This window comes from Myodes glareolus, chromosome 5, assembly GCF_982192425.1.
Source record: "Myodes glareolus chromosome 5, mMyoGla1.1, whole genome shotgun sequence".
Classification (NCBI taxonomy): domain Eukaryota; kingdom Metazoa; phylum Chordata; class Mammalia; order Rodentia; family Cricetidae; genus Myodes; species Myodes glareolus.
In genome coordinates this window covers 41,475,314-41,502,657 of record NC_142030.1, presented here as the reverse complement: position 1 = coordinate 41,502,657, position 27,344 = coordinate 41,475,314, and the positions used below count along the sequence as shown (strand labels likewise).

The 27,344-nt window shown below is 45.7% G+C and overlaps 1 protein-coding gene across 1 annotated transcript in view; it reads left to right on the top strand.

Annotated features, from left to right (window-relative positions):
• The window catches only part of Sh2d4b (SH2 domain containing 4B), an 82,835-nt gene that overhangs the window by 42,152 nt on the left and 13,339 nt on the right, over positions 1 to 27,344 (top strand). Inside the window, exons 4-6 of the mRNA XM_087906278.1 lie at positions 411 to 558; positions 14,418 to 14,634; positions 16,594 to 16,718. Of these exons, the coding sequence (XP_087762404.1) occupies positions 411 to 558; positions 14,418 to 14,634; positions 16,594 to 16,718 (490 nt within the window). The remainder of the gene's footprint in view (positions 1 to 410; positions 559 to 14,417; positions 14,635 to 16,593; positions 16,719 to 27,344) is intronic.

Here is a 27,344-nt window from a genome sequence, read left to right as displayed (position 1 = left end):
TAGAAGAATGGAAAATGACTCCCAAAAGGGTGTCCCTCTGAAAAAGAAGTAATACTGTGTTTATAAGAACTCATATGTGGGTTAATCTAGAGAATGTTTACTGTACTTGATAGGAGTTTGAGAAATTTCAGTATTCTTCTTTAAGATAAAGCAATTATTAAGCCAGAAAAAAAAATAAGGCTCTAGGCTCAATCCCATGTGCTGCAAAACAGCAAATAAAATTTACTTCAATCTGCCAATCCATTTGATTCTTACCAAGTGTGATGATCACATTTCAGTTGTGTAAGGACCAGGAGTAGAATGGTGGCTGCTGGTCATTCTCCTCCAGACAGCTCAGCTTGACTAGCTACAGAATCCCCCAGGCGGTTAGTTCCCCATTCGAATGCCATTCTGTCTCAATAATTTTGCAGAGGAAAGAGGAAGAAGAGAGGAGGCGAGGAGAAGAACAGATTCGCCTCCAGGAGGAGCAGCGAGCCAAAGAACTCTACTGGACCCTGAAGCAGGCCCAGCTGCACTGCCAAGCCAGTGAGAAGGAAGAGCGCGAGTGGGAAGAGCAGTGTGAGTTGAGCCATGTCCCGGGCCTGCCCCACTTTCCCCACCCAGATCTCCCCCCTGTGCTTGTGCCTCACCATCATTTCAGCCCCCCCCCAAGGCTTTACCCATGTGCATGGCCCCACTGGGCTAAGGGCTGCACACTCAAGGAGTTTACGCACCGGCCCTGGAGATGTCTCCCATGAAAGAATGAAACGTTACATTTATTCAATGGGCAATAATTTCCTGACTCTTTGCTGTTGTTTGACTCACCCTTCTATTGCTATGAAGAAGCACCCTGACCAAGGCAACTCCTATAAAAGAAAGCATTTAATTGAGGACTTGCTTACAGTTTCAAAGTGTTAGTCCATGACCATCACGACAGGAAGCAAACAGGTACGGTGCTAGAATAGTAGCTGAGAGCTTTAAATCCTTACCGGTAGGAAGCAGGAAGAAGTGGGGGCAGAGCAGAGACAGACAGAGACAGACAGAGATAGGCAGATATAGAGACAGATCCACAGATCCACAAAGAAAAATGAGTCAGGGAGACAGGAGGAGACAGAGAGAGACACAGACAGAAAGAAAGACAGACGTGGTCAGAGGAGAAAGAGAGACAGACATATACACATGCACAAACACATGCACACACACATGCACACACACACACACACACACACACACACACACACACACATATATATATATAAAATGTGTATATGTGGGCCTGGCATGGACTTTTGAAATCTCAAAACACACTCCCAGTGACACACCTTCTCCAACAAGACCACACCTCCTGTGGTTGAAAGAAATTGGCCCCCATAGGCCCAGAGGGAGTGGCACTATTAGGCCTTGTTGGAGTAGGTGTGGCTTAGTTAGAGGAGGTCACTTTGAGGTCTCAGATGCCAATGGCTCAAGCCATTGTCTCTTGCTGTTGCCTGTGGATCCTGATGTAGAACTCTCAAATACCCCCTGCATCATGTCTGCCTGCACACCACTATGGTTGCTACCATGATGATAACTGACCAAACCTCTGAACTGTAAGCCAGCCCCAGTGAAATGATTTCTTTTATAAGAGCTGCCACGGTCATGGTGTCTTTTCACTGGAGCTCTAACCAATAAAACTCTAAGACATGCCCCAATCCTTCCTAAGCAGTTCCACTAACTATGGACCAATCACTCCAACATAAGAGCCCATGGAGGCATTCTCATTTAAACCACCACAGCTGTGTTCTGGGGACTTCAGATATTGGTTTTTTTTTTTATTAAATTATAAAAGTTTCCATTTCAGCCCCTCCTCCCAACACCCTCCCACTCCCCCCACTCCCTCTCCTCCTCCCTTTCCATTCCCTAGAGCAGTCAGGGTTTCCTGCCCTGTGGGAAGTTCAAGTTCCTCCCCCCTCCCTCCATGTCCAGGGAAGGTGAGAGTCCAAACAGACTGGAGCGCCAAAATCCAGTATATGCAGAGGAAGCAAGTCCCAGTGTCATTGTCAATGGCTTTTCAGAAAGGCTCTGGGCCAGCCACATTCAGAGAATCCGGCCACATTCAGAGAATCTGGTGGGATCACTTCCTCGTTCAATCCCAGTCCAACAGGCCTTGGTGAACTCTCATTATATCAGTCCCCTTGTATCAGTGGGTGCTCGCATCCCTCGCAGTCCTGATTACTTTTTTATTTTCTTTATCCTTCTGCTCCTCATTTGGACCGTGGAGTGCTCAGTTCGGTGTTCCAATATGGGTCTCCGTCTGTATCGCCATCCAACGTCGGATGAAGGTTCCCTCTGATCTTGCCTTCCTTGCTCACGTTCTCTTTCCTTCTGCCTCTCATTTGGACCTAGGGAGCTAGGTCCAGTGTTCCAACGTGGGTCTCCGCCTCCATCTCCATCCATCGCCAGATGAGGGTTCTATGGTGACATGCAAAATATTCATCAGTATGGTTGTGGGCCAAGGCCGGTTCAGGCACCCTCTCCTCTGTCCAGAGAATGATCTGGGGATCTCTCCTTGGACCTGGGATCCCCTTTATAATCAAGTCTCTTGTAAACCCTAAAATGATTCCCTTAGTTGAGGTATATACTTGCCTGATCCCATATCCATCCTTCTTTCCTTCCCCCCACCCCAGTTCCCCGATCTTTCCCCATTCCTCCCCTACTCCCTTCTCTCTAACCCTCTCCCCTTCCAACAACCCTCCCACCCCCCCATGCACCCGAGGTTACCTGGGACTCTTGTCTATTTCCTACCTCCTGGCGGATAGCTAAATAATCTTCATCAGGTTCATCTTCTTATTTAGCTTCTCTAGGATCACGAATAATAGGCTCAAAGACCTTTAATTATGGTTAGAATCCACTTATGAGTGAATACATACCGTGTTCCTCTTTTTGGGTCTGGCTTACCTCACTCAGTAAAGCGTTTTCTATTTCCATCCATTTGCATGCAAAATTCAAGATGTCATTGTTTTTTACCGCTGAGTAAAACTCTAATGTGTATATGTTCCACACCTTTTTTAACCATTCTTCTATTGAGGGGCACCTAGGCTGTTTCCAGGTTCTGGCTATTACAAATAGTGCTGCTATGAACATAGTAGAACAAATGCTTTTGTAGTATGTTAGGGAATCTCTAGGGTATATTCCCAAGAGTGGAATTGCTGGGTCCTGAGGGAGGTTGACTCCCAGTTTCCTGAGAAACCGCCACACTGATTTCCACAGTGGCTGCACAAGTTTGCATTCCCACCAACAACGGATGAGTGTTCCCCTCATTCCACATCCTCTCCAGCATAGGCTATCATTGGTGTTTTTGACATTGGCTATTCTGACAGGTGTAAGATGATATCTCAAAGTTGCTTTGATGGGACTTCAGATATTGATACTTACAGGCCGTATGTTAGAGGTACTTCCAGTCAGCACAGAGAGATACATGAATTTGAAGGAGAAATGTGGCAAGTACTGGTGGAACACAGAATTGACTGTCCTGGTGGGCTCCGAGGGGGTGTATGAAGTGAACCCTGTTGGTACCTTAGGAATAATTGTAGCAAAAAGTACTCTGATGATTTTTATTTTTATGTGTATGCATGTGTGTATGTGTGTCTGTGTATGTATATGTGCATGTGGGTACCTATGGAGGTCAAAAAGATGTCAGATGCTCTGAAGCTGGTATTATAGGTAGCTGTGAATGTTCTAGCATGGGTGCTGAGAACCAAGCTATGGTCCCTTTCAAGAACAGCAAGCATTCTTAACCATAGAGTTGTTTCTATATCTCCAAAGAGAGCCCTTTTAGATGGAGGCCAGCATGTGCGAAGGCACAGTGACAACGGGGCACTGCAAGCTAAGACACATCGTGTATGGAAACTCTAGGGAGTATCTGATGCAAGCAGTCAAGCAGGAAAAACAAAGAGGAGCCAGGTTTGAAGGGTAACATTTTAACAGTGCCTAGGAGTTGCTGAGCCCAAGTATGTGTGCCATGTGGACACAATACGACTCTTAAGATGTCTTTTCTTACAGAGCCTAGACACCAAGGAGTAACACACAAGGCATGGTCACATAGGAGGCATCAGGGTCAGTGAGGTGTTGGAGTGAGGGTAAGGCTCAGGCAGGAATATTTATTTGTTGTGACTGCAGGAAAAGTAAGATGCACAGCCTTGGGATTGGCTGATGTGAATGGTTCCAATGGGTTGTTGAATGTCAGCACTGACTCCAGTTGTCTGGCCTCTAAGGTAACTAGGACAGATGGATGTTGGTCCAGGTGTCATGACCTGGTGTAAAAGCTTCTCACTGGAGGCAGTGGCTTCTGTTCGGATGGTTTGCTTATGAAAGGTAGAACCTTTCCTACAGCTAGTATCTGGCTGGCCTTGGGAGGGAGGGACAGCCCTCCAACAGCAACAAGTGTGACATGTCAAAGCATCAGTAAAAACAAAGTAGTAAACATGCTTGACCAGTGCCAGAGAGCAGGACCCTTGCAGCATTGTGTGTGAATCTGTTAGGTCAGGAAGACGATGAACAGGGGCTGCATGGGGGTGTGGGTGTTTTTAGTCTGCATTACATATTGTACTGCAATGAAAGCCTGCAGTAGGATGGAGAGGTGGGAGACCTCTGGCTAGGCAGCGCTCTGCTTCTCAGTACTTCTTGACCATATGACTATATGCCAGTTTCATTAAATGGATCTTTTCGGAAAATTAATTTGCATATCACCAAATTCATCATTTTAGAGTTTACAATTAAGCATTTTTTTTTTTAGTACACTCACAAAACTGCAGTTCTCCCACTATCTAAGCATATAAAATCTTATCACCTCAGAAAGAAAATGTAAGCATAGGGCATACTTGTATATGTGTGTGTGCACATGTACACGTAGAAGGTGAATATTAATGTCTGATGGTGGGTGTCCACCTCTATTCTTCTTGCTTCTCTTTTGAGACAGGGTCTCCATGAACCTGGAGCTCACTGATTGGCTAGTCTGACTGGTCAGTGAACCCTTCGATCTTGACTGTACCCCTCAGGCCATGTGCTGGGATGACAGGTACATGCCACCATGCCTACCTTTTCCATAGACACCAGGAATCTAAGCTGGTGTCCTATATTTCCACACCAGGCATGTGCCATCTCAGTCAATGCCACAGTCCTGGTGTGAAGAAGCTTTCTGAGGGTTTTTGTATCGATATTCATGACAGATGTTATTCTGTGCTTTTCTTATGGTGTTAACAGTCTAGTTTGGGTTTTAGGGTAGTCTGAATGTCAGTGAATGAGTTAGAGAGCATCTACTTTCACCGTCTTTTGGGAGGGACTTGTGAAAATGTGTAATTCGTGCTTAAACATTCAGTAGAATTTACTAGTGAGCCCATCTAGTTCTGGGGGTTGTTTGTGGAAATTTAGTATCTTCACTTGGGTTGAACCCTTGTTTTTTGAATAAATGCTTCCTGGAGTTTTTTTCAAGCTTTTATTAACTTTCAATAATATTGTGAGAAAGTCCATTCTGAACATTTGGCAGTGTTCTTATTGCCTGTAGAAGAGAGAACGGTCAGAGGTTCTTTTCAAAATATTTCTCTCTCTCTCTCTCTTTATCTCTCTCTCTCTTTATCTCTCTCTCTTTCTCTCTCTCTCTCTCTCTCTCTCTCTCTCTCTCTCTCTCTGTGTGTGTGTGTGTGTGTGTGTCTGCAGAAGTTGTTGGATCCCCTTCATCTGAAGTTATAGATGGCTGTTTGTCACCTGATGTGTGCTGGGAACCAAACTCCAGTCTTCTACAAGAACAGTACATGTTATTAACCTCTGAGCCATCTCTTCAGCCCCATCTTTAGAGGTTCTTAATTCACCTTTATTCTTGATACCCTTTATATTTATCCTACCTCTGTCTCTATCTTTCTTTTTCTTTCTTTCTGTCATAAATTCAGCCCTGAGACACTTTGTTTCTGAGGTGTATCTATAGTTGACAAAGTATGCATAAGTCACAATGTAGCCACGTCCTGGACCATAATGAAAAACAAGGCTGGAAAGATGAGTTACAGAGGAAGCTAAAGGGGAAAGTTAGAGAGGATGCCATTCATCTAAATTCAGAATAGAGGAAGAGGCAAGTGGAAGAAGGAGGAAAGGCAACATTTATGTTAAAAACATAGTATGTCATTGCGGGGAGCACTGGCTGGATAGCTTGACCTCTGAACAATGACTTCAAGCACATTCTGTGAGGTTGATTATTCCTGTCCTATGAAGAGAAAGGACTCAGGCTGGAGTGCTTCTTCAGAGCACTTGGGGTGGAGACTGGAACCCTTGTCCTCTGAGAACGGCCTGATTGTAGCTCGGTGTGCTGTGTAGTAGCTGAAATACCTCTGGGAAGCTGGAAATATGTGACAATTCAGGCTCTCTGGTTGCGGGCTCTCATTTCATATTTTCCTAAAGAATGAGGAACTGAACTTAGAGCATGTCATTCAAATCTAGCAATCCATTCTGCACTCAATTAACTTAATCTGAAAGATATAGTGGGCCATTAATCTCTCAGGAGCAGCAGTTTTGATAAAACAGTCAAATTAAATTCTCCAACTGAGAAAAAAGGGAAGGGTGGCTCTCGGTATCACTCGAGCGGAGCGTTAGTTACTCAGCTCAAATCTTGGAGGTCTGGCTTCTGAAACCCTCTAGATAGGTCAGCCAGGGCAGTGTGTATAATGATTTCAACTGTGAGCTTGTAGGGGCGTGGAGTTGGAGATCATTTAGTTGGTCAGAGACTTTGAGAGGATCCAGCAAATGAAATTATTCATAGAACCCAGACATTTAGTATTGCTTCTGTGAGGTTAAAATGTAATGAGGTTTGGCCACCTTGAGTAGGAGTTGTGGTCACTCTGGGGCCTCTGACTGTGTACTTTGGATTATGGCCCCAAATCAACCTCCTACGTGCCTCACTCCATGCCTGGTTGCCAAGAGAGCGGCCTGAGGAAAGTGTTCATAAAGCCTGGCACAAGGGCCCGGTGATGTTGGTTCCATTTCCTTCCCTCTTACAAAGAAGTGGGTCTGGGTCCTCGGTTGGACGTTGGCGATTCTAAATTGTGAGAGGCTTGGGGCAAGCTGAACCAAGAGGAGCTGGTGAGGACGCTGCTGGACCAGAGGTGGGCTGGAGCATAGAAGACTGTGGACTAGAATTTAAGGGGGAGAAGGAAAAAAGACAACTTGGTATCCTCTGCATGGAGTGTCTAAGTGTGATGGTTGATTCCTGCAGGGAAGCTTGATTTTTCAAAGAAGATTAACTGAAAGACCCATGTAGTTGGAGGCTTTTCTACCGCCTGCCGATTCTCAAATAACCACTCTGAGGGTTAATATTAATTACCAGATGCTCAGGCTTTTTACTGGATAGCTCCACATATAAATCAACCCATTTCTAATAATCTGCGCATCGCCATGTGCCCCGTTGACTTACCGGTAATGCTCTGGCTTCTTACTCCTCCAGCGGCTGCTGGTGTCTCCCTGACTCCGCCTTCTTTCTCCCCATATCTCTGAATTTCCTGCCTAGCTATATTCTGCCCTGCCATAGGCCAAAGCAGCTTCTTTTTAAACCAATGGTAATAAAACATATTCACAGCATACAGAGGGGCATCGCACATCAGATCCATGGTGAATGTAAGTGGTACCTGGCTGAGGAACAGAGGAAAGAGAAAGTCAGCAGAGTGGGAGCCATTTCTCTGCTTCCTAACTGCAAGATGCAGTGAGTGCAGCTGCCTAGGCTCCCTCCACCATCTAATCCACTAGGATGAACCGTGTCCTCAAACTCAACTAAGTCACCTCTTAGGAGGATGTTGGTCCCAGTGACAAGAGTAATTACCAATACCTTGTTATTCCTTGGATATAGCCACAGCTGAAACTCATTTTATAAGAAAGTTATGTCTCTGAAGCTTGAAGTTGGAATCTTGACCTCAATCCTAACCCTAAACTACAGAGCGTCCTGGCTCATCAGCACAGCCCACCGAGGGCTGCCAGTTGTGGTCTGCTTGGATCTGGCTAGGCGGGAGCTGCGGTTCACTGCCACTCACCAGTGTCAGCACAGCACATGCTGTGCAGGTTTGCATGCATGGATGCATGCAGGTGTATGTGCATATAGCTAGCCTGGGAAGAGATTGGGAGTCAAAATTCGAAGTGCAGTTTTGACTGGATTTTTATTACATTTGTAAAAACGTCATAAATCGGACCACCATAAAGCAGAGACCATCCCAACTCTGGGTTCTTTTTCAGTATTAAAACTCTGACTAGTGTTCATCTAAACTTTTGAACACCCAATGTAGACTCTCTTTGGGCTTCCCCCTCCTATGTAGCTGGCCACCAATCCCTGGGCTTTATTTAACTTTCCCCAGGCAAGCCATTGCTCTATCCACATAGCCTGAGAGCTTGGATCATGAAAGGATCCAGGAGTCAGCCTTGGTCTCCACATGGTTCTGTTGTCAGGGGTGAAGCTGTGCTAGAGGGAAGAAGGAAGTTGTTGGGTTGAGGCTGAGAAAGTCCCTTTCATTAGACCCCCTGAACTGTGGGCGCATCTCACTTGCTTTCCCAGACTTGAATGCTTGCCTTTCAGTCTTCATAATATTTATTGTGAAAGGCACAGGTTTAGGCAGGTGTCATGGCTCCAGCAGTCTGAGTCACAGGACATCTTTGAAAATGGATACCCTTGGCAGGGTGGTGGTGGTACAAGCCTTTAATCCCAGCACTCGGGAGGTAGAGGCAGGTGGATCGTTGTGAGTTTGAGGTCAGCCTGGTCGATAAGAGCTAGTTCTAGGACAGGCTCCAAAACTACAGAGATACCCTGTCTCTACCCCCCCCCCCAAAAAAAAGGGATACCCTTGATATAGCCTCTCCAGAGGCAAAGGAGTTTAGTCTTTCTACAGGTTCATTTTTTATTTCCCTGCTGGGAACTCCTGATTCTACCAAGGCGTTACCCTCCTCTCCACTAATCAGTCCTCTTTCCACCCCAAGAAATGGAATCTTTCCTAATGGTGTGCTCAGTCCCCAGAATACACAGTCTATCCAGTAGGCATTCTGGACACATTTAATGCGTAGCTCTATGCCAGGTTCTGAGCAAACCCCTTCTGTTTGCTCCCTCATTGTGATCTCAAGGCAACCACATGAAGCCCTCATTTTCTAGGCAGGAAAATAATTATAGACAGTTAATTCTGTACTTAAAATCACAGAGAGATGCTGGGTATGATGGCATACACCATTAATCCCAGCACTTGGGGGGGGCAGAGGCAGGTGGATGTCTATGAGTTTGAGGTCACCCTGGTCTACATGGCCAGTTCCAGGCTGTCCAGGGCAAACTAGAAAGACCCTATCTCAAAGAGACTAATATATATATATATATATATATATATATATATATATATATATATTAATATATATATTAGTATATATGTATATTATTGTATATATACTAATATATATATATACCCACTCACATGCACACACATCATACACATGGATATACACACAAAATTAAGTCACTCACTCACTCAACCAACCAACCAACCAACCAATCAATCAATAACGTAATTTCCAAAAGGACTGGAACCTGGCCATCAGATCTCTTCCTTCTTCCCACTCTCAGCATGAAAACTGACCCAGAGAATTTATGATTGACTCAGCGGGTACAGGCAATTGCTGTCAAGGCCGAAGATCCCAAGTCCTGGGATCCATAAGGAAAAAAGAGAGAACTTACCTCCCACAAGTCCTCTGACTTCTACACGCACACTCCACTCTGCCACCCCATAACTAAAGCCAAGCTAACACTACTACTACTAATCCAACATAATTGTACAGATTCTGCCTTTTTATTTCTCTGAATTTATATGCTGTTGCTTCAGCCATTCTCCTTGCTCCGTGCCTTCCTGTTTTCCTGCCTCTTCTAAAGCAATCTCTTTAGCGTGCAGACAGAACTCTGCCCGCTAGTGGCTTTCAGTTATCTTTCAAGACATAAGAACACATAAGCCAGGAGTTACTGGCCATCTAAGTGGTCTTTTCTGGTACTTCTGCCTTGCAGGGATGCTGCACGCCTACTCCCTCTGGCCTCTGAGCCCACTCTGTTAAAATTTCCCTTCCATTGGCCACTGTTGCTTGAATCCTGTGAATCCACCAGGCATCAGCTTAGACCTCTCCTTGCTTCCCGAGACTACCCATGTCTGGGGTCGCTGGTGACCAATGCACACCCCACCACAGCTCCACTATTTAGTGCCCACTGGGCTGTAAGCTCTCTGAGAGCCAAACATTACAGCTGGGTCTCCTGAAGTTGTACGGTGTGTGACTTGCTTAGTATTAAGCGCTAGCCCTGTGCAACACTTAGATCTGGCACAAGTAGATAACTAAATATATTTGTCTGACTATGCCATTTGTTCATTCATTCATTCATTCATTCATTCATTCATTCAGGGTTTTGAAGCAGAGTCTCGCAATAGAGCTAGGCTGCCCCAAAGCTTGCAATCCTCTGGGCTCAGCCTCCAGGGTCCTAGAAGTATAGGAGGGTATCGCCACACCTGGCCAGCACGTTATTTGAGGTAGTGGAACCCCTTTAGTTCTTGCCTCTTTGCACTTCTGGAGCTGTGTGGCCACTTGCACACAGTCTACCAAGAGGGAAAAGAGACACATTTTGTATTTCTTCAATGTTGGAGAACTGAATGGGAGCCCTGAATGCCATCAGGATGATTCTGGAATAGCCTGGTGGGGTGGCAGTCCTCAGACTAACGGTGGCACTGTCTGTTGTTCAGGGGAAAAGAACTAAAGAATCATAGTGTTACATACAAGACAGGGATTCAGAAGCAAAACTTCTGTCTGTCTGTCTGTCTGTCTGTCTCTACCGCCTGCTCTTAGGGACTGTAAATTCTGTGAAGTTACTTGTTTGTGTATTAATGACCCTGAAGTCAGTCCTGGGCTTTCTGACTCTGTCTGATCCTCTGCTCACAGTAAAAGCAGAATTCACAGAATTCTTGCTCCCTGAGGCCTACAGATGAGTCTCTGGGTCACTGAAACCCACAGTTGTTTCCTGGAATGAGCTCCCTTCTCCGTTTCTCTTGAAAGGCTTTGATCTCTCCATACTGTCTTGTTCATTTTTTCTCACTGTAATTCACAAGACTTGGCAGTTCACAAAGAAACCAAATTTATTCTCTGCCTGAGAGCAAGAAGAAACAGAGAGGGAACAAAGGAGGGGGTGATCTGTTTTAACCATTTGTTTCCCAAAAACTCATCCATTGATGAGAAAATTAATCAAGGCTTACAAAAGTTACTGCAGTCTCTCTTAAAGGTCCCACATCTAGCTTGAGTTCTGGTAGAAACAGACCCCCCCTCCACAACACAGTTCCGATGGGAGCAGACCCCCCCACATCACAGTTCCAGTGGGAACAGACCCCTCCACAGCACAGTTCTGGTGGGAACAGATCCCTCCACAGCACAGTTCCGGTGGGAACAGACCCCTCCACAGCACAGTTGCAGGCTTATTCTCCTTTAACAGCCCTTGTTCCTGTACATTATGGACATTGTGGACCTGGAACTCTCATAGTAATTTATTTATTGCTGCTGCTACTCCTTTCTTCTCTTCCTCCTTCTCTTTCTTCTTCCTCCTTCTTTTCTTCTTCTAAGGACACTCATGACCTTTTTCATTAGGATTGGTGATATTAATCTGTCCTTTCTCCAGCTTGGTCAGAGTGATTGAAAGGAAGGTCTGCTTCCATGTCTTCTCTTTATCCAGCCCAGAGCCAAATGCAGAGCCAAACCATGAAATGCTTTTTAAAGTCATTAAATATTCTGTATGTGTATGTGAGGGCATACATGACTCTGTGTGTGTGCATGTGTGCGCGTGCACTGAGGCCAGAGGTTTACTTTGAATGTCTTCCATTTTACACTTTGTTTTTAAAGACAGGCTCTCTCCTTGAACCTGGGGCTTACAGATTCAGTAAGTCTGGCTGGCCAGTGAACTTCAGGGATCCTTCTGTCTCTGCATCCCCAGAGCTGGATTTCTGGCACATGCCACCATACCAACATTTTACAGGATGTTGAGCATGAACCTCACAGCTTCATGCGCGGATGGCAAGCACTTTACCCAGGACCAATCTACCCAGCATACTGGATCCATAATGACTTGGAAAGTATCCTGTCTGCCAACTCTGTTCTGGAGTTTGGCAATGAGTGGGTCAAAGAACCTGGCCCTGTGGAGCTCAAAATGCAGAAGATCTTCTGGGCATGACACCACTCTGTAAATGCCTCTGTAGGTATAGACAGTGTGCTTGGACCTGAATGATGCCACTTTCTCCAAAAAGCCTCCTGATCACCTGTGGAGGCAAAACTGTCTTTGAGGAGTAGAGCAACTTACCTGTGCCCTCCAAATATTGACAAGGTGCAGTTTCTAGAATGCTGTAGGAGCTGGCTATGAATGGGTGAAGTAAGATTTTAATTCCTGGAGAGGGAAGTGGTCTGACAGAGCCAGAGTAATCATTACTCTTTCACAATTTGAACTCCAGGACCAGTTTCCAGAGCTCTCTAGTGAGAATGCTTGGATTTTAGCGGCAGGTAGAGGTCTGACAAGAAGCAATCGGACTCCAGGATGACCGATTTTGGCAGAAGCCCTTGACTTCAGTAGGCTTTGTTCAGACTTGTCTTTATTCTTTTCTTTTCCTTTCCTTTCTTTTCCTTTCTTATCTTTGTGGGTACAATGAACTTTATTGATGGTATTCAAGAGAATAGGGCTCCCTAAGCCCCTCCTATTATTCTGGGGGTCTGTGATGGAAACTGTGAGGGGGCTGAGTTGTGACAGGGACTGCTCAGCAGGTGAGAGCCTCTCTCTTGCTCTCATCTCCTTGCCGGGGTGGGTTGTCCAGGGCTTCTTATTCCTTGAAGCCCATGTAGGCCATGAGGTCCACCACCCTGTTGCTGTAGCTGAATTTGTTGTCATACCACGAAATGAGCTTTACAAAGTTGTCATTGAGAGCAATGCCAGCCCCAGCATCAAAGTGGAAAAGTGGCCATCACTGTAGAAGTCACAGGGGACAACCTGGTCCTCATTGTAGCCCAGGATACCCTTTTGTGAGTCTTGCAGAGATGATGTCCTGGGTAGCCCCATAAAGCCACAACATCCCAGAGGGGTCATCTAGTCTTCTGGGTGGCAGTAATGGCATAGATTGTTTGTCCACAATGACAAAAATGTTATGGATGACCTTGGCCAAGGTGGCTAAGCGGTTGGTGGCAGGAAGCATTGCTGACAATCTTGAGGGAGTTGTCATACCTCTCATGGTTCACACTTATCACAATCGTGGGGGCATCAGCAGAAGGGGTGGAGATGATGACCCTTTTGGCTCCGTCCTTCAGTTGGGTCCTATCCTTCTCCATGGTGGTGAAGATACCAGTATACTTTACAAACTACTTAGCACCAGCAGCACCACATTTGATGTTGGCGGGGATTCCACTCTTGGAAGAAGGCAATGGATGGTCTTCCCGTTGATGTCAAGTTTCCCATTCTTAGCCTTGCCTGTGCCATTGAACTTGCCATGGGTCGAGTCATATTAGAATATGTAGACCTTGTTGTTAAGGTCAATGAAGGGGTCATTGATGGTAAAAATATCCATTTTACCAGACATAAAGGCAGCCTTGGTAACCAGAAGCCCAGCACGGCCATATCTGTTCACTCTGATCTTCACCATCCTGTCTCAGGAGCAAGGCTGGCACTGCATAATAAGATGAGGCTGTCTCTGAAGCAGAGAGGAGAGAGTCATGCTTCATTTTCTTAACCCCAAATGTATCTTATGGGTTTTAGGATACATACACACACACTTTCACACACACACATACACACACACACATTCACACAGAGACATGAACACACATACACAGAAACACACATACAGATGGACATGCACATACACACAAACACACAAATAATCCGCATGCATACATACATACATATATACACAGACATGCATAGACACAGAGACACATACACACACACATACACAGATACATACATACACAGACATGCACATACACACACACACAAAGATACACAGAAGCACACACAGTCAGACACAGACACACCACACACACATACAGACACACACATGCACACACAGACACAGTAGCTTTCTCAAGCCTACTTGGCTGTGTCAAAGCCCCACTGAGGGACGTGGAAAGCAGAATGCTGGGGAGAGGATAGTGTCTTGGAGTTTTATAGCCCATGGAGTGTCAGTTATAAAAAGACCCTTGTACCCCCACAATCTGGGGGCTGGGCATGCTTTGCCATTCCTACAGAAGCCAAGCCTCCTGTAGTCTATGGTGTTGTGGGTGGTCAGCTTTCAGGAAATGGTGGAATTCCAAGTAAGTTGTGTACAGCGCTGTCTGTGTTTTCCCAGTGTACAGCTTGGGCTGTGGGTCAAGACCAGCCATACTGTTCTCTTTCCCAGTGCGTAGATCCAAGGCGGCTGATGAAGAGAGGAGCCGTCGTGCCCAGCGAGCCCGGGATGAGTACCGGCGCCACTCACTCCGAGCCATCCAGAAGGGCACAGTCGCAGGCCTAAGCACCATGTTTCAAGAACTTGGTCAGAACCATGAGCAGGAGGCAAGACTCTGCCATCAACTTCCATGCACCAGTCAATCATCGCCCCTTACAGGAACTGACAGGTGTGTTGGGATGGGCCGTGGACCCATGCAGCAAGCTCCATGGGTTCTGGTCCAGGCTCCCTTTCTTACTTGTTTATCATTTGCCCTTCCTGGGCCTTAGTGTTCCAATCTATGTAATGGGACAGAACACAGAAATAGGGTGGGACCTTTCTAACAACTTTGCTGTTCTGGGGTTAGTCTTTCAGTGGTTAAGGATTCTCATAATCTTTGATAATCTGAAGAAAATTATACATCCTATTCCCCTCATAATCTGCATATCCAGATATTTCAAATGTTTTCATAGTTAGATTCCTTGGTCTTGGCCAAAACCTTGCAATGAAAGGCCTAAGATGGGATAAATATAGCCCAGTAGCTGGGAAGCAAGGTTACAGCTTTTTCTAATTCTGGATGGAGCTGCTTTGCTCTTTGTTTGAACAGCGGGTTTGCAGATTAGTGTGGGCACATTTGTGTCCATAGAGGGGTTGTTTGCCAAGGATACTTAAGCAACAACCTTTGATTGACAAGTCAAAGGCACAGGGTTACCTGAAGCCTCTGCACGTTCTGTCTGTCTGTCTGGACTGACCCAGAGATTGGCTCTTATCTCAGGGCCCCTCAGCAATCCTGGCAGCACAATTTTCTTCCCTGGGGTGGGGAGCTATGGGCTTGAGCACCTGTGGCTCCCTCATCTCCAGGGATTGTTCAAGAGTCAGTTTACCCTTCAGATAGTGTGCTTTATCCAATTTTGTACTGATTTGAGTTTGGGGTTGTTGGTGACCTCCCACTCCTCTTGCCTAGAGTCTAATAAGAGCTGCCTCTGGCTTCACATTTCTCCTCCCCCTTCCCCCGTTCCCCCTTCTTTCCTCATGATGTACTAGAAGGCCTGAGAAGAGATAGTGTTCATAGAGAACTCTGATTCCTCCCTGGTGTACCATCTCACAGCACCTTCGTAGACATTTGTTGTTCTTCTCTTCTTACCTTACCATACCCCAAGCCCTGGGCTTCTTTGAGTTCTGGCCAACATTAAAAAACAAAACAAAACAAAAAGCAAACAAACCCATACCACCTTATTTCTCCTCTTTTTTTTTTTTAAAAAAAAAACTGTCTGGGTTCTGCTGTGTGGATTTGCTATTAGTTAACAGAGACTCTGTCAGTGGGCATTGCTATTTAAAATTTTCTGCAGTCACTAACCAGGCCCTGCGTGTATAATCTTGAGGAAGTTAATTTTATATTGGGAAGCCAAAATCTGCAAAGATATCATCCCAAGTAGGGTCATTGTTCACAGGCTGTGTACTTTTGAAATTCACTGGTCCTGCACAGGCTGTGACCCATGTTTAGATCTTCACATCCTTTAGCCTGACCCACGGTGCTGCCAGCCTTGTTTCATGTAAGGAAACATGTCTTGAAGTAAGTTTAAATACTCACACATGACTATGGAGCAGACTAAGCATTTCACATATGATGAAAGACCACGGTATTTTCTTCTCTTCTGCTGTCCAGTCCACCCTTTCGCTGTGTGATCCGTGTCCCCTTTACCAGTCTCTAGGAACTCCCCAAGTTAGGGGAAACTTATGGCAAAATCCATTTCTCAGTTTGTCACTTATTTGATTTTTTGAGGTGGAGTTTTCTAGGGTGCAGAAATGATTGATATTTATGAGCTAAAACTCCTATGTGCTTTCCAAATCTGGGAGTATAGTCAGAAATGACTCCCCTTCTATGCTTTGAAAACTTATTTATTTATTATTTATACATTCACATAGTAGATCATGCATACAGAGGCCAGAGAACAACCTGTGAGAGTTAATTCTCTGCATGTGGGTCCCTGGCATCAAACTCACATGGTGTGACTTGGTAGTCAGTGTCCTCATCTGCCAAGCCATCTCTTCCCACGCAACTTCTTCCCTTTCTTCTCCCTATCCCTGTTCTTTATTCTCTTTCACTCCTCTGATTCGTGCCCTCCCTTACTCTCTTTCTTCCCATCAGGACCTGGGAGCGTCCTCTGCGTCCACTCTCAAGAGAAGTCATCGTGCGCTGGTTCAAGGAGGAACAGCTGCCTCGCCGAGCTGGCTTTGAGAGGAACACCAAGTCCATCGCTCCCTGGTTTCATGGTATTACCCTTTCTAGGCCCCATGGCAGGTGATGTTCGCATGTCCAACTCTTTCTCAGATGGAAGGAGTCTTGGATGGCTGTAATCGGGGGTGTAATGGAGGACTTTGGGGTCCACGCCGCCTCAATTCTGCCCCAGTATTTTTGAGTCCTTGAGTCCAGGATCACTGGGATTCTAGAAATGCATCCCCACTGCCTTCTGGGAAGGTGTGAACTTGAGTCCCATCCACTGCTGGCATCACTTAGTCTCCTTGGCTGTCAAGTCGCCCACAAGGTTCTGTCCTTGTACTCATAAGACAGTGAACCGCTGGGGTCCCTGACTGCTGGTGAGCAGGGTCATCATCTTGGTTGTACTTGATTCTGCGACTCTGTTCTTAGCCATAGCCACAACAGGCTGCTGGCTCTGAAAAGAATCCTTTTTGGTTAGATTATAGATTGATGAACGAAGAGTTCAGCATCACTCAACTGCATTAGACCAGGAGGCTCTTTAGAAATCTTCCAATTCCTTCATTACAGAGGAGGAATGAAGGCTCAAAGACAGGAGGGAGTTTTCCAAAGATACTAGATGATCTGTGCAGTTAGCTCCAAAAATGAATCTCAAGGACCATAGCTTCAATCTAGTGATCTGCATACACAATGGCTTCAAGTAGGGCAACACACAGAACCGTGGCTTCACCAGAGACTTGCTAAAGAGAAGCTGGGGTTTGGTGTCTTTGCTGGTTGTTCAGAGGTGCTCTTGGCAGTCAGTGAAGAAGGTAAGTTGAGGTGATCAAATTCATCTCTTTTTGGAAAGGTCTTAGTGCTTTTTAATTTTTATTTTTATGTACAAAGACTGGCATGGTCTCTTTCACTGGGTAGACTCTCTTGAATAATCCATTCAAGAATGGTCACTTGGTTCAACCTAATGAAGCCCATGCCATTTGCATATTGATGGAGACACTGCCGGTACATGCTCCGCAGTGACTCCCATAGAGCTACTGGCCACCCATGTTGCCTTCAGATTTCTAGCTAGGGAAAAAGGAATTTAGTTTTACTTTCTATTTCAATGGAGAAAAGAGTAAGCTCTATATTGTCACAGAACAAATAGAACCTAGATTTGTGTAATTGACTTCATGTTCTGCTGACAGTTTCTACCATAAAGCATGTAGGGACATTGTTAACACACGGAACAGAACTATTTAGTGACCAAGTTTTCATCCTGTGACAGAATGAAAGAAATGGCTCATATATGGAACATGGCCAACTGCCTTTGAAGGGCTATAGTTATATTCTAGGATTATGTTTCTTTTCACTTTTAGTGTTAAAATGCCCCATTTTTTATGAATGGATGGTGATAGCTAACAGTGGTTATTTTAATATATTGCCCTTTTGGGGAAAACCAGAGCATCAGCAGCCCAATTTTGGCTCCTGAGATGTGTGTGTGTGTGTGTGTGTGTGTGTGTGTGTGTGTAACTTTGTTCATTCTAAAATGTTGAAGTCAGGAAAAGCTGGAAGGTCCCAACTTCCTTCCCAACATGGAGATTTCCTGAAAGGCAGGAGGGACTTCTGTACCATTTTCTAGAGAGAGAGAGAGAGAGAGAGAGAGAGAGAGAGAGGAGAGAGAGCGCTAATCAGTCCACTGGTAGCCTGTACCAATTTGTTAACCCCGCTAGCATTTGGTGGCTGGGTATCTTAGTGGGGGAAGTCCTACTTCATGTAGGTCTCATCTTCTGGGAGCACTGGGTCTACTTAGATAAGCTCTTGTCATAGATGATGAGCTCTTGTCATAGGTGGAAGAGAATGATGGGCAGCATCAGTTTCTTAGAGTCTAGGCTTAGGACCAGTTATGCTGTTGATTCTGCTCCATACTGCTAGCCACACTTTGCCACCATCTTTTTCTTCCTCTTCTTCCTCCTCCTCTTCTTCTTTCTTGTAGAAGACTTAAACATCATATATCAAATGATATAGACATAGTGAGTTAGGAAGAATTTGAGGCAACAGTGAAATATATTACAACTGAGGCATAATTATTCTCTTTCCCTGAGCGAGGCATTCCTAGTCATTTCAGCAGGATTTTGATGCAGGTTGAGAATGATGATTGTGATTTATAGTTCACTTGTTTTCTCAGACATTTAAATGTATTGTAGTGAAATCCAAACAGCAGGACACTCAGGGATCTCAAGATACAGGGCCCTTCTCTGATCTTAGCTGTGTCATTAAACTCTGGGAAATTGACATTATAAATGCGCTTCACAGGGTACCTATGCAAATCAAACCAACAAAGATGCCTAGTCCCCCAAAGGAGCCACATGGGAGTGCCAGTACTAGTGTGTCTTGGAGTATAGGATCAGCTATTAGAAGGGATTCCACCACGCCAAGGAAATACAGTGTAGAGAAATGAGCCCAGAGCACAGATGGGAGGACAAGTGGAATGGAGATTGTCACCACCCTGGGATCCACCAGGGAGCTTAATCAATCCTCTGTGAAAAAGAGTAGCAGGAAAGCAATCCCCTTTTCCTTTGCTCATTGCCGTGTCCCAAGAATTATGAGAGCCTTGAAGTTTTTTTCCTGAGAAGTTGCCAGCACATAAGCTTGGCTCTGGGAAAGAAGCTATTTTTGGACTTCAGTGTGCGTCTGACATTATTGAGTGTTCTCTGTCTGAACATCGGCTCATTCGGAACACATCCCTCTTTCTTAGCTTTACTTCTAGAAAAGGCTTAAAATACGTTCCATGGTTTGTTGTCTCGGCAATGATGCATAGCGGCCTGGCTACTGCCCCTGCGGCTTGGCGCAGAAGAGGGCAATGTGGTTGATGATGAGCGAGGCATTGGTAAGTGAGTCCTGTTGAGTTCTGCTCAGATCTGGGAGTGTGTCCCAAGTGTGGACTCACCCTAGTTTAAACAGGGATAATTTCACTCAGGTAATATGTTACTGGCATGGAGCTTATTCGTACAAGCACAAAGTATGGAGCTGGCATTCCCCATCTTTGTAGACAGTGCGGTCTCCAGGGAGCCTGGAAGTTAGGATGGCTTTCCTTTGCCCACTCTTCTAATGCTCCACCTCCATGGAGTCCCTACTGTTTTACTTACACTGTGTAGTTTGTTGTACATCATGTCACACCACTGTCAATGATTCCTGAACTGGACATGGACATCCCTTTACAGGTGACCACCAAGAGGCCCAGAAAGCTGGAGAAACCGACCCAATCTTTCCCCAACAGTAATCCCGGGATTTTATTTAGTCTTTTCTGAATATTTTGTTCCTCCTTGAATTCTCTGCTACCTAGGTATGGGTATTGGGATTATAGAGATTGTCCTCTTTGGGTTTATAAACCCTTACAGAGATTTGCTTTTGGTACAACCTGCCTTTCACTCTACCTGATCTATGACCTTGCAGAGCAGAACTGTTATGGATCCCTTAGCAGAGTTTGATCAGCTCTGTGGGAATGCCCAGCTTGTGCTGAGACCGGACCGAGAGGTGCTTGCCTTTAGTTTCCAAGACTGGTGGGAAAGAACCTGGAGTGAGGCGTTGGGGGAAAATTTCTGCTCCCGAATAGAGCCAGGAAGGCTTGCTGAGGTCTAAGAACTCAGAATGAGAAGAAACAGAAAGGAAAGGAACCATGATTGGTCCCGGATTTTGGCACCAGATGAATGAAAAAAAAAAAAAGGAGTTAAAAAGGAAGGACACGGCTGCTCTTAGGTCTGATGCAGGAGAAAGTTTACTGTGGATATGTGGGAGAGGATAGCCAGAGTCAAAGTTTATTACAGACGAGTGGGAAGGTCCAGCATGGACGTGATCAGACTGAGCTAGACCATGTGGGAGAAAGGTGGGGGCAGGGAGAGGGGAGAGAGGGGAACCAGGTACAGTAACCTGGAGGCCCAGAAAAGTAGTTGAAATGACTGGATTATACAGAGAAGGGCAGCCTTTGGGCTGAAGAAGCTTAGGGTTGGGGGTGGGGTATGCCAACCTGGAGGATCCCTGTAACAGGGAGGATCTGAGGGTTGCTGGGAAAACCAGGTCAGCTTTGATATGTTAAATAGACACCTTGACCTTTTGCTCAGGGTTTGAAACTTAATAAGCTCAAACACTTAAAATTTACACGAAGCAATCAGCTGGAGCTGGGGACAATAACAACATCTGGTTGGTTCGAAGGCTACAAGTATTAAGTTTTGCAAATCAGTGCTACTGCTTGTAGGTAATAAACGTGGTGGCCTTTGGAATGGAGCAAGGGGACTTGAAGGCTGCACACTGAAAACCAGCCTCATCACTCAGATAAGAAGTAAACGATGACATCATGTGACTACACCAAAGGAAGATGCTACTAATTTCGCCTTCCTTCTCAAAAACAGACAAAATAAAACAAACAAAAAACCCACAACAAACCAAAGCTTTTTTTTGTTATGATCATCATTTTGAAGTCTTTTCTGAAAGCCATGGTATAACACAGGTCGTTTAGAGAGCTGGCATGCATGTCAAAGGGCTTCCCTCTCTTGAGCAGAATTTGAAAAAGAAAAATCTTCCACCAGTTCTTACCCCAAATGCAAAACTTTTAAAGGCAGCAAGAGCGGGTCACATGACCCATTTTCTTTGTTTTTGTAGTTCTGGAGATTGAATCTGAGGCCTTGCGCAGGCTAGGCAAACATTCTGCCACTGAGCTGTGCTCTCAGCTTCTTCTAACATTTTTGTTTGAGGTGTTCCCACTGAGGAAGAAAGGACTTGTTTTCATTCCTTCCCTGAAAGTCTGCATTGGTTAGATAGCCCCAAAAGGGATTACAAAACACAATATTATTTCTGCTTAAGCAAAGCAGATTGGACTGGCGTCCCTAAGGCTTTGACTTTCCTTTTAGCTGTCTATAATTCTAGTGCCGGCTCTGCTCCCAAGCCCTGCATAGGATATGGGGCTATGGACCTGAAAGACAAAGAAGCATTATTTAGTTCAGTGACTTCCAAGGTCAGTGGATGTGTGACCCCTTGTTCTCAAGCATGCACTGGACTGTATCTCCGGGACTGTGTCTAGGCGCATGTGTGGGAGTATGATGACTTTTATGTTTCAATAGTTTTCTGAATATTTACTTTGAGCACTGTATCAAATATACATTGGCTATCCAATACTTCATTTATTCCTCATATGGCTGTAGGGAGTAGGTAATAATGTTAGGAGTATTTACTAGCGTGAGCTCCCTGCTGATGCAAAATTCCCAATCAAGCCAAATCAAAACAAGTCAATTTAAGAAATATCCAGGTTTAATGGGAGTTCTGTGCTCTCGGGTGGCCCCGAGGGGGAACCAGGAAGCCACACGAAAGCGCCCACCAGGAGGAAGGAAAAGGGACCATGTGTTCCTCTTTTGGGAACTCATTTAAAAACCCTGGCCTGCTGGGATTTGGAGTCCAGACCAGGCCTGGGGGCTCGGGCTTACATTCCCAACTTGACATTCCAGATTCTTTGTATATAGGGATGACAGAAAATTGGAGTGTTAATTATGACAAACATTTAGGCTCTCTTTGGAAAAAAGGGTGTAGACTCAAACTTGGCTACTTCCTGTGGGCATGGGGCAACATGGAGAAGGGGAGAGCTAGGTGTTCACATTCAGCGAGAGGTGTGGCTGGAGAGGCATCCCATGAACTGTCATCCCGGAGATGGCAAGCATCTGTTCCTTGGGGGAGATGAGAAGGCAGGTGTCTAGGAAAAAAAAATTGTTATTATTAAAGATGAGTGTGCCAGAATGAGGAGCAGGTAGGACATTGTGGCATCCTGGAAAACAGGAGGGTGGAAGGTCCTGTCTGCTGGACAGACCAAGTGTCTTGAGTAGGTGCCCATTGAGCCTGGAGATATGGTACCAGCATGGGTGTCCCAAGAATTTGGCAGCCGAAGGGGTGGTGAGGATTACTGTGTGAGGTCCTGTCCATTGAGGTTTGAGAGACCTAGGAGTTAGTTGTTTGAGGAGAACTCTGTCCCCTGGAAGAGTGGGGCAGGTTTAGGGGCTTTAGGGTCCACTGGTGTGGGGGCAGGAAGACAACTGTCAGCGTGTGAACAGAGAAGGGACGATAAAAGGGAGAGGTAGGGTAGGTACCCAGCCAGCGGAGGAGTTTGAACTGGGAGGTGATGGTTAAGGAGAAAGGGCCTGCTGTAAAGTAATTCAAAAGGGCTCAGGCCCATAGGGGAACGTGGGGTGGCCCTGAGGTGAGGGCCAAGATAACCTGAGTTCAATGGAGAGCTTGGTTAGTTGTTGTTTGATGAGTCCCATTGTCCAGGAGATGTTGAGAGCTTCTGACATGAGCTCCATGACCCTGAGCCATCACATCTGCTGTTTCCCTGGAGACCGGAAATACTTCTATCCATCCTGTAAAAGTGTCCACAAGTGTTAAGAGATAACGGAGTTTTTTATAAGTAGGCTTATGGGTGAAATTAACCTGCCCATCTTTGTCCAGTTGGTATCTGTGAAGCTGACATATGTAGAGAACCTCTTGTGGGTTGGCCTGGGCACACGTCTGGCAGGAGGAGTGAACCTGCAAAATAGAATCTTGGAGATGGGTGGGGTTAAAAGGGGCTCCAAGAAGCGGAACAACGCTTTGGGGAAGCGGCTAAGGATATCTCGATCCAGTGAAGGTGCTGGGCAAGCAGGTATCACTAGGAAAGAATGAGAGAAAAATTGTCCTGCAAGAATGCAGGGCAGTGACAAAGTTTAAAGTTGGGAGGAACAGGTTCCATCTACCCCCATAGCTGAAATTGGTGAGGGAAACCTAAGGCCCGAGTAAGAATACTTACCCACTACCTGCAGCTACACTTTAGGCTTGGTTAGGCAGGGCTATGGAATATACCAAGTCTGGGCAGTGTCAATCCTCTGCAAGGCTGAGACCTTTGAAGGCTGGCATAGTTTCACTTGCTGATGTTGATGAGGCCAGCCCTCCGTGGCTTGGCATAGAGGACAAGCCTGCATGGGGGCATTGTGATTTCCAGTGTCCACGTTGCTGGCAGATAGGGTACAACCTCGGAGCAGGTGTAGTGCAATATTGTGCCATGTGACCATTTAGGCCACATTTGATAGAGCTCTGTGGTCCCCCTTCCTGTGACCTTAGGACAGCTGCTAAGGCCTGGGCCTGTAGATTGTTGTAGCTTTGTCTGTCGGGAAGACTCAACTGATTTCTCTCGGGCATTAAAAACTTTAAAGGCCATTTTCACCAATTTTCATATAGGAGTTTGGGGACCCTCCTCAACCTTTCTTAACTCTTTCCTAATATCTGGTACTGACTGAGAGATAAAATGGGTAAGCAGAAGGATTAATAGAAAAGGAACCTAGCCACTTTTCTATCTGAGAGAGATTTGGAAGAGACAATGGAGAATGGGAGTGGCTAGCCCAGTACACAGAAGTCCAGAAGAGCAGTGAGGTAAGATAGGGGGTGGGGGGGGGAAGGTGGAAGTTGACCTTGAACCTCAGAATTGGAAAAGGGAGGGGAAAGAATGTTGCTCCACAGGAGGGGGTTGGGAAGTGTGGGCTTAAGGGAGTGGGGGAGGGGCCAGTGCCTCTGGCAGCATGGTGCTGTGTGACACTGGCTACTAATGGAGGCGGGTGAGAGCACAGAGACCAAAAACCATGGACATTTGTATGCTCTGTTTATCTGTTTCAGACAGGCTCCATTTAAAAAGATTTTTGTAAGAGGCCTTACAGGAGCAACAGCAGACCTGTCTTTGAACTGTAGGTGCCCATTTTAGAGTCTATGCCCAAGCACATGGCCTAAGTCCACTTCAGCATGTCCGTCAAAATGGCTCTTAGGTCCAAAAGGGGCCGCGGAGATTGAATGCCCCGCGTCCCAAGGCAAACAGATCTCCACCTCAGCCAAGCCTGGTCCCACGGGTTTGACTGCCCCTGGGAATCGAATTCCTGGCGTGAGCTCACTCCTTCAGCAGGAATCTAAAGACAACAAAAATAAGTATGAATGGGTTCCCAAAAACCCTATAGCATAGACAAAAAAGGGGACCCACCAAGACGCAGCCGCTGTAGTCCAGAAGCTGATTTTAAGCGTGACATGGAGAACTCAAGATTGTAGACTAGGGGCCTTTTAACATGTGGCCTGCCACATGGAAAGGGCCTGTCCTCTCTCAGTGGGACCTCCAAAATGTTAGGAATATTTCCTAACACAAGCTTCCTGCTTATGCAAAATTCCCAATCAAGCCAAATCAAAACAAGCCAATTTAAGAAATATCCAGGTTTAATGGAAGTTCTGTGCTCTCGGGTGGCCCCGAGTGGGAACCGGGAAGCCGCTTGAAAGTGCCCACCAGGAGAAAGGAAAAGGGACCATGTGTTCCTTTTTTGGGAACTCATTTAAATACTCCAGAGAGTGGCCTGCTGGGATTTGGAGTTCAGACCAGGCCTGGGGGCTGGGAAAGATGCGAGGGACTGGGGCCTATGCTCCCAACTTGACAAATAATACTAACCATTTGGTACCTAGAGCTCACAGTACGCCATTCTTTAAGCTCCACATACATTCATTTAGTCCATGTTTGTAACATCACCATGTGCTGGCCATGCTATTGCATAGATGAAGAAATGGAAGTCCAAAGAATTGAAGTCACTGGCCTCAAGCTACCCTGATGGTAAATGAACCTGGAGGGGTTCCCACTCAGGGGATCTCGTTTCAGTCTCTGAGGAACTTTTCACCATGTTGCTGTTCATTCGACCATGTTACCATCTCATCAGTGAGGAAACAGACTCTGAAGTCTCCTCAAGAAACACAGTGATAAGGATCAGTTCCTTATAGGTTCTGGACATCTTGAGGTAGAAGAGATACATTGTTGGTTGTTATTTTTACTCTTTTTGCTCTTTTATTCTTTGGGTGTCTGCCACCCAGCTCCTGAATAAACACACACAGAGACTTATTACTTATGAGTGCCTGGCCTTAGCTTGGCTTGTTTCTAGCCAGCTTTCCATAACTTAAATTATACCATCTACCTTTTGCCTCTGGGCTTTTATCTTTCTTTGGTCTATGTATCTTTCTTTCTTGCTCCGTGACTGGTTATGTAGCTGGACAGCTGGCCCCTTGCCTCTTCTTCTCCTCCTTTGCTAATTCCTCCATCTTCTCCTCCCAGATTTCTGTTCCTTTTCTGCCTTGCCAAGCCCACCTATCTTTTCTCCTGCCTTGCTATTGGCTGTTCAGGTGTTTTAGACAGGCAAAGTAGCACAGCTTCACAGACCTCAACAAATGAAACATAAAATAATTCAGAAAACTTTTCATCATTAAACAGTATGTTCCACAGCATAAACAAGTGTAACACAAATGTAGCTAGTACTCCACAGCAGAGATGGTTGTGTCTTTAGGGGGCCATCAGTTGTACTGGGCTGGGGGACTGCCTTGGTTGTCATGCTCTTTTCTGCCTGGGGCAGGTGGGTTCTTTTGAGGTTGATGCTTCCCCTCTCCCTTAGAGAACTTCTGAAGTGTGTTGAGTTTTATGCAGTCAGCAAAGTTCTTAGGTAAAAATCACAGTAAAACTCATAAAACACAGTAAAGCTAGTGCTTGGGGTTGTTGAGTTGCGTGAACAGGGACATTGGGAAGCAGGCTCCCTGTGTTAGGGCATTTATAGAAATAAAAACAAACAAGCAAAAACAAGACAAAAAACATAAAGTTGGGTGGGAAAAGTGGTGGGGATAGGGGAAGAATTGGAAAAGGGAGAACTGGGGAGCCATTTGATCAGCCCACATCATCAGACAATAAATTAAGATATAGCAGGCTTATAACAGCAAGTGGTTATAAAAGTCAGAGACACAGGGCTCTGTCCAGGTTATAACAAGTGTAGCAGAGGCTGCACAGTACAGTGCTGGGGCCCTGGCCTCTACTGTGTCAGTATTCATCAGGGAAAGAGCCGGGAAAGGGGGAAGTTTTGTGCATAGCCCTCAGGAGGGAGGTGTGTAGTACTCAGAGAACTAGCAAGGCTGGCTCCCACCCCAGGCATCCTGCCTTGTCTTGTGATCTCATGTGCATGTACAAATTTGACTTCTGTTCTTCTGCCATGCTGTTTCCCAGCAGAGGGCATTCACTAGAAGTGCAGCTGATAAAACTCTAGACTTTTCGTCCTTAAACTTTGTGCCAAATTAGTCTGTCTGAAAGCAAAGAAATAAACAACTACTTGGTTACTCGTGTTACCCATAAGTAGTAAGCAAAAGGGCTCACCCTCCCCAGAATCCTCATGAGACTTATGTTCAGTTGCAGGTGATACACAGCAACATACCCCCCACCTCAAAAAAAAATTCAGCTCACATGACTGCGAAGCCCACACACAGCTGGGTCCAGTTTCAGCCTGAACCTGATATATATGCTGATAAGTATGCTTCAACCACTGGCCCCACTCTGCCACTGAGCCCCATTGTTCACCATTGCTTTCATTCCGAAGCAGCCATTGTTTAAGGTGCCAGGCCTACATTCTTCCAAGTTTAAAGGCAGCAGCAGAGAGGCGTGCTTTCATTCAGCATTCCCAGTATTGTTCCCAGATGACTACTTTGTAGTCTTCAGTTTATTTATATGATCACACCTAAACCAATCACTGTGGGCTGGTAAATGGAGTACTGGACTGGACTGTCTTAGAACTGGCCAGGGCAGGTGTAGACATAATCTACACTGTTGAAATTGCATAGAGAGAAAGCAAAGGAAGGTCCCC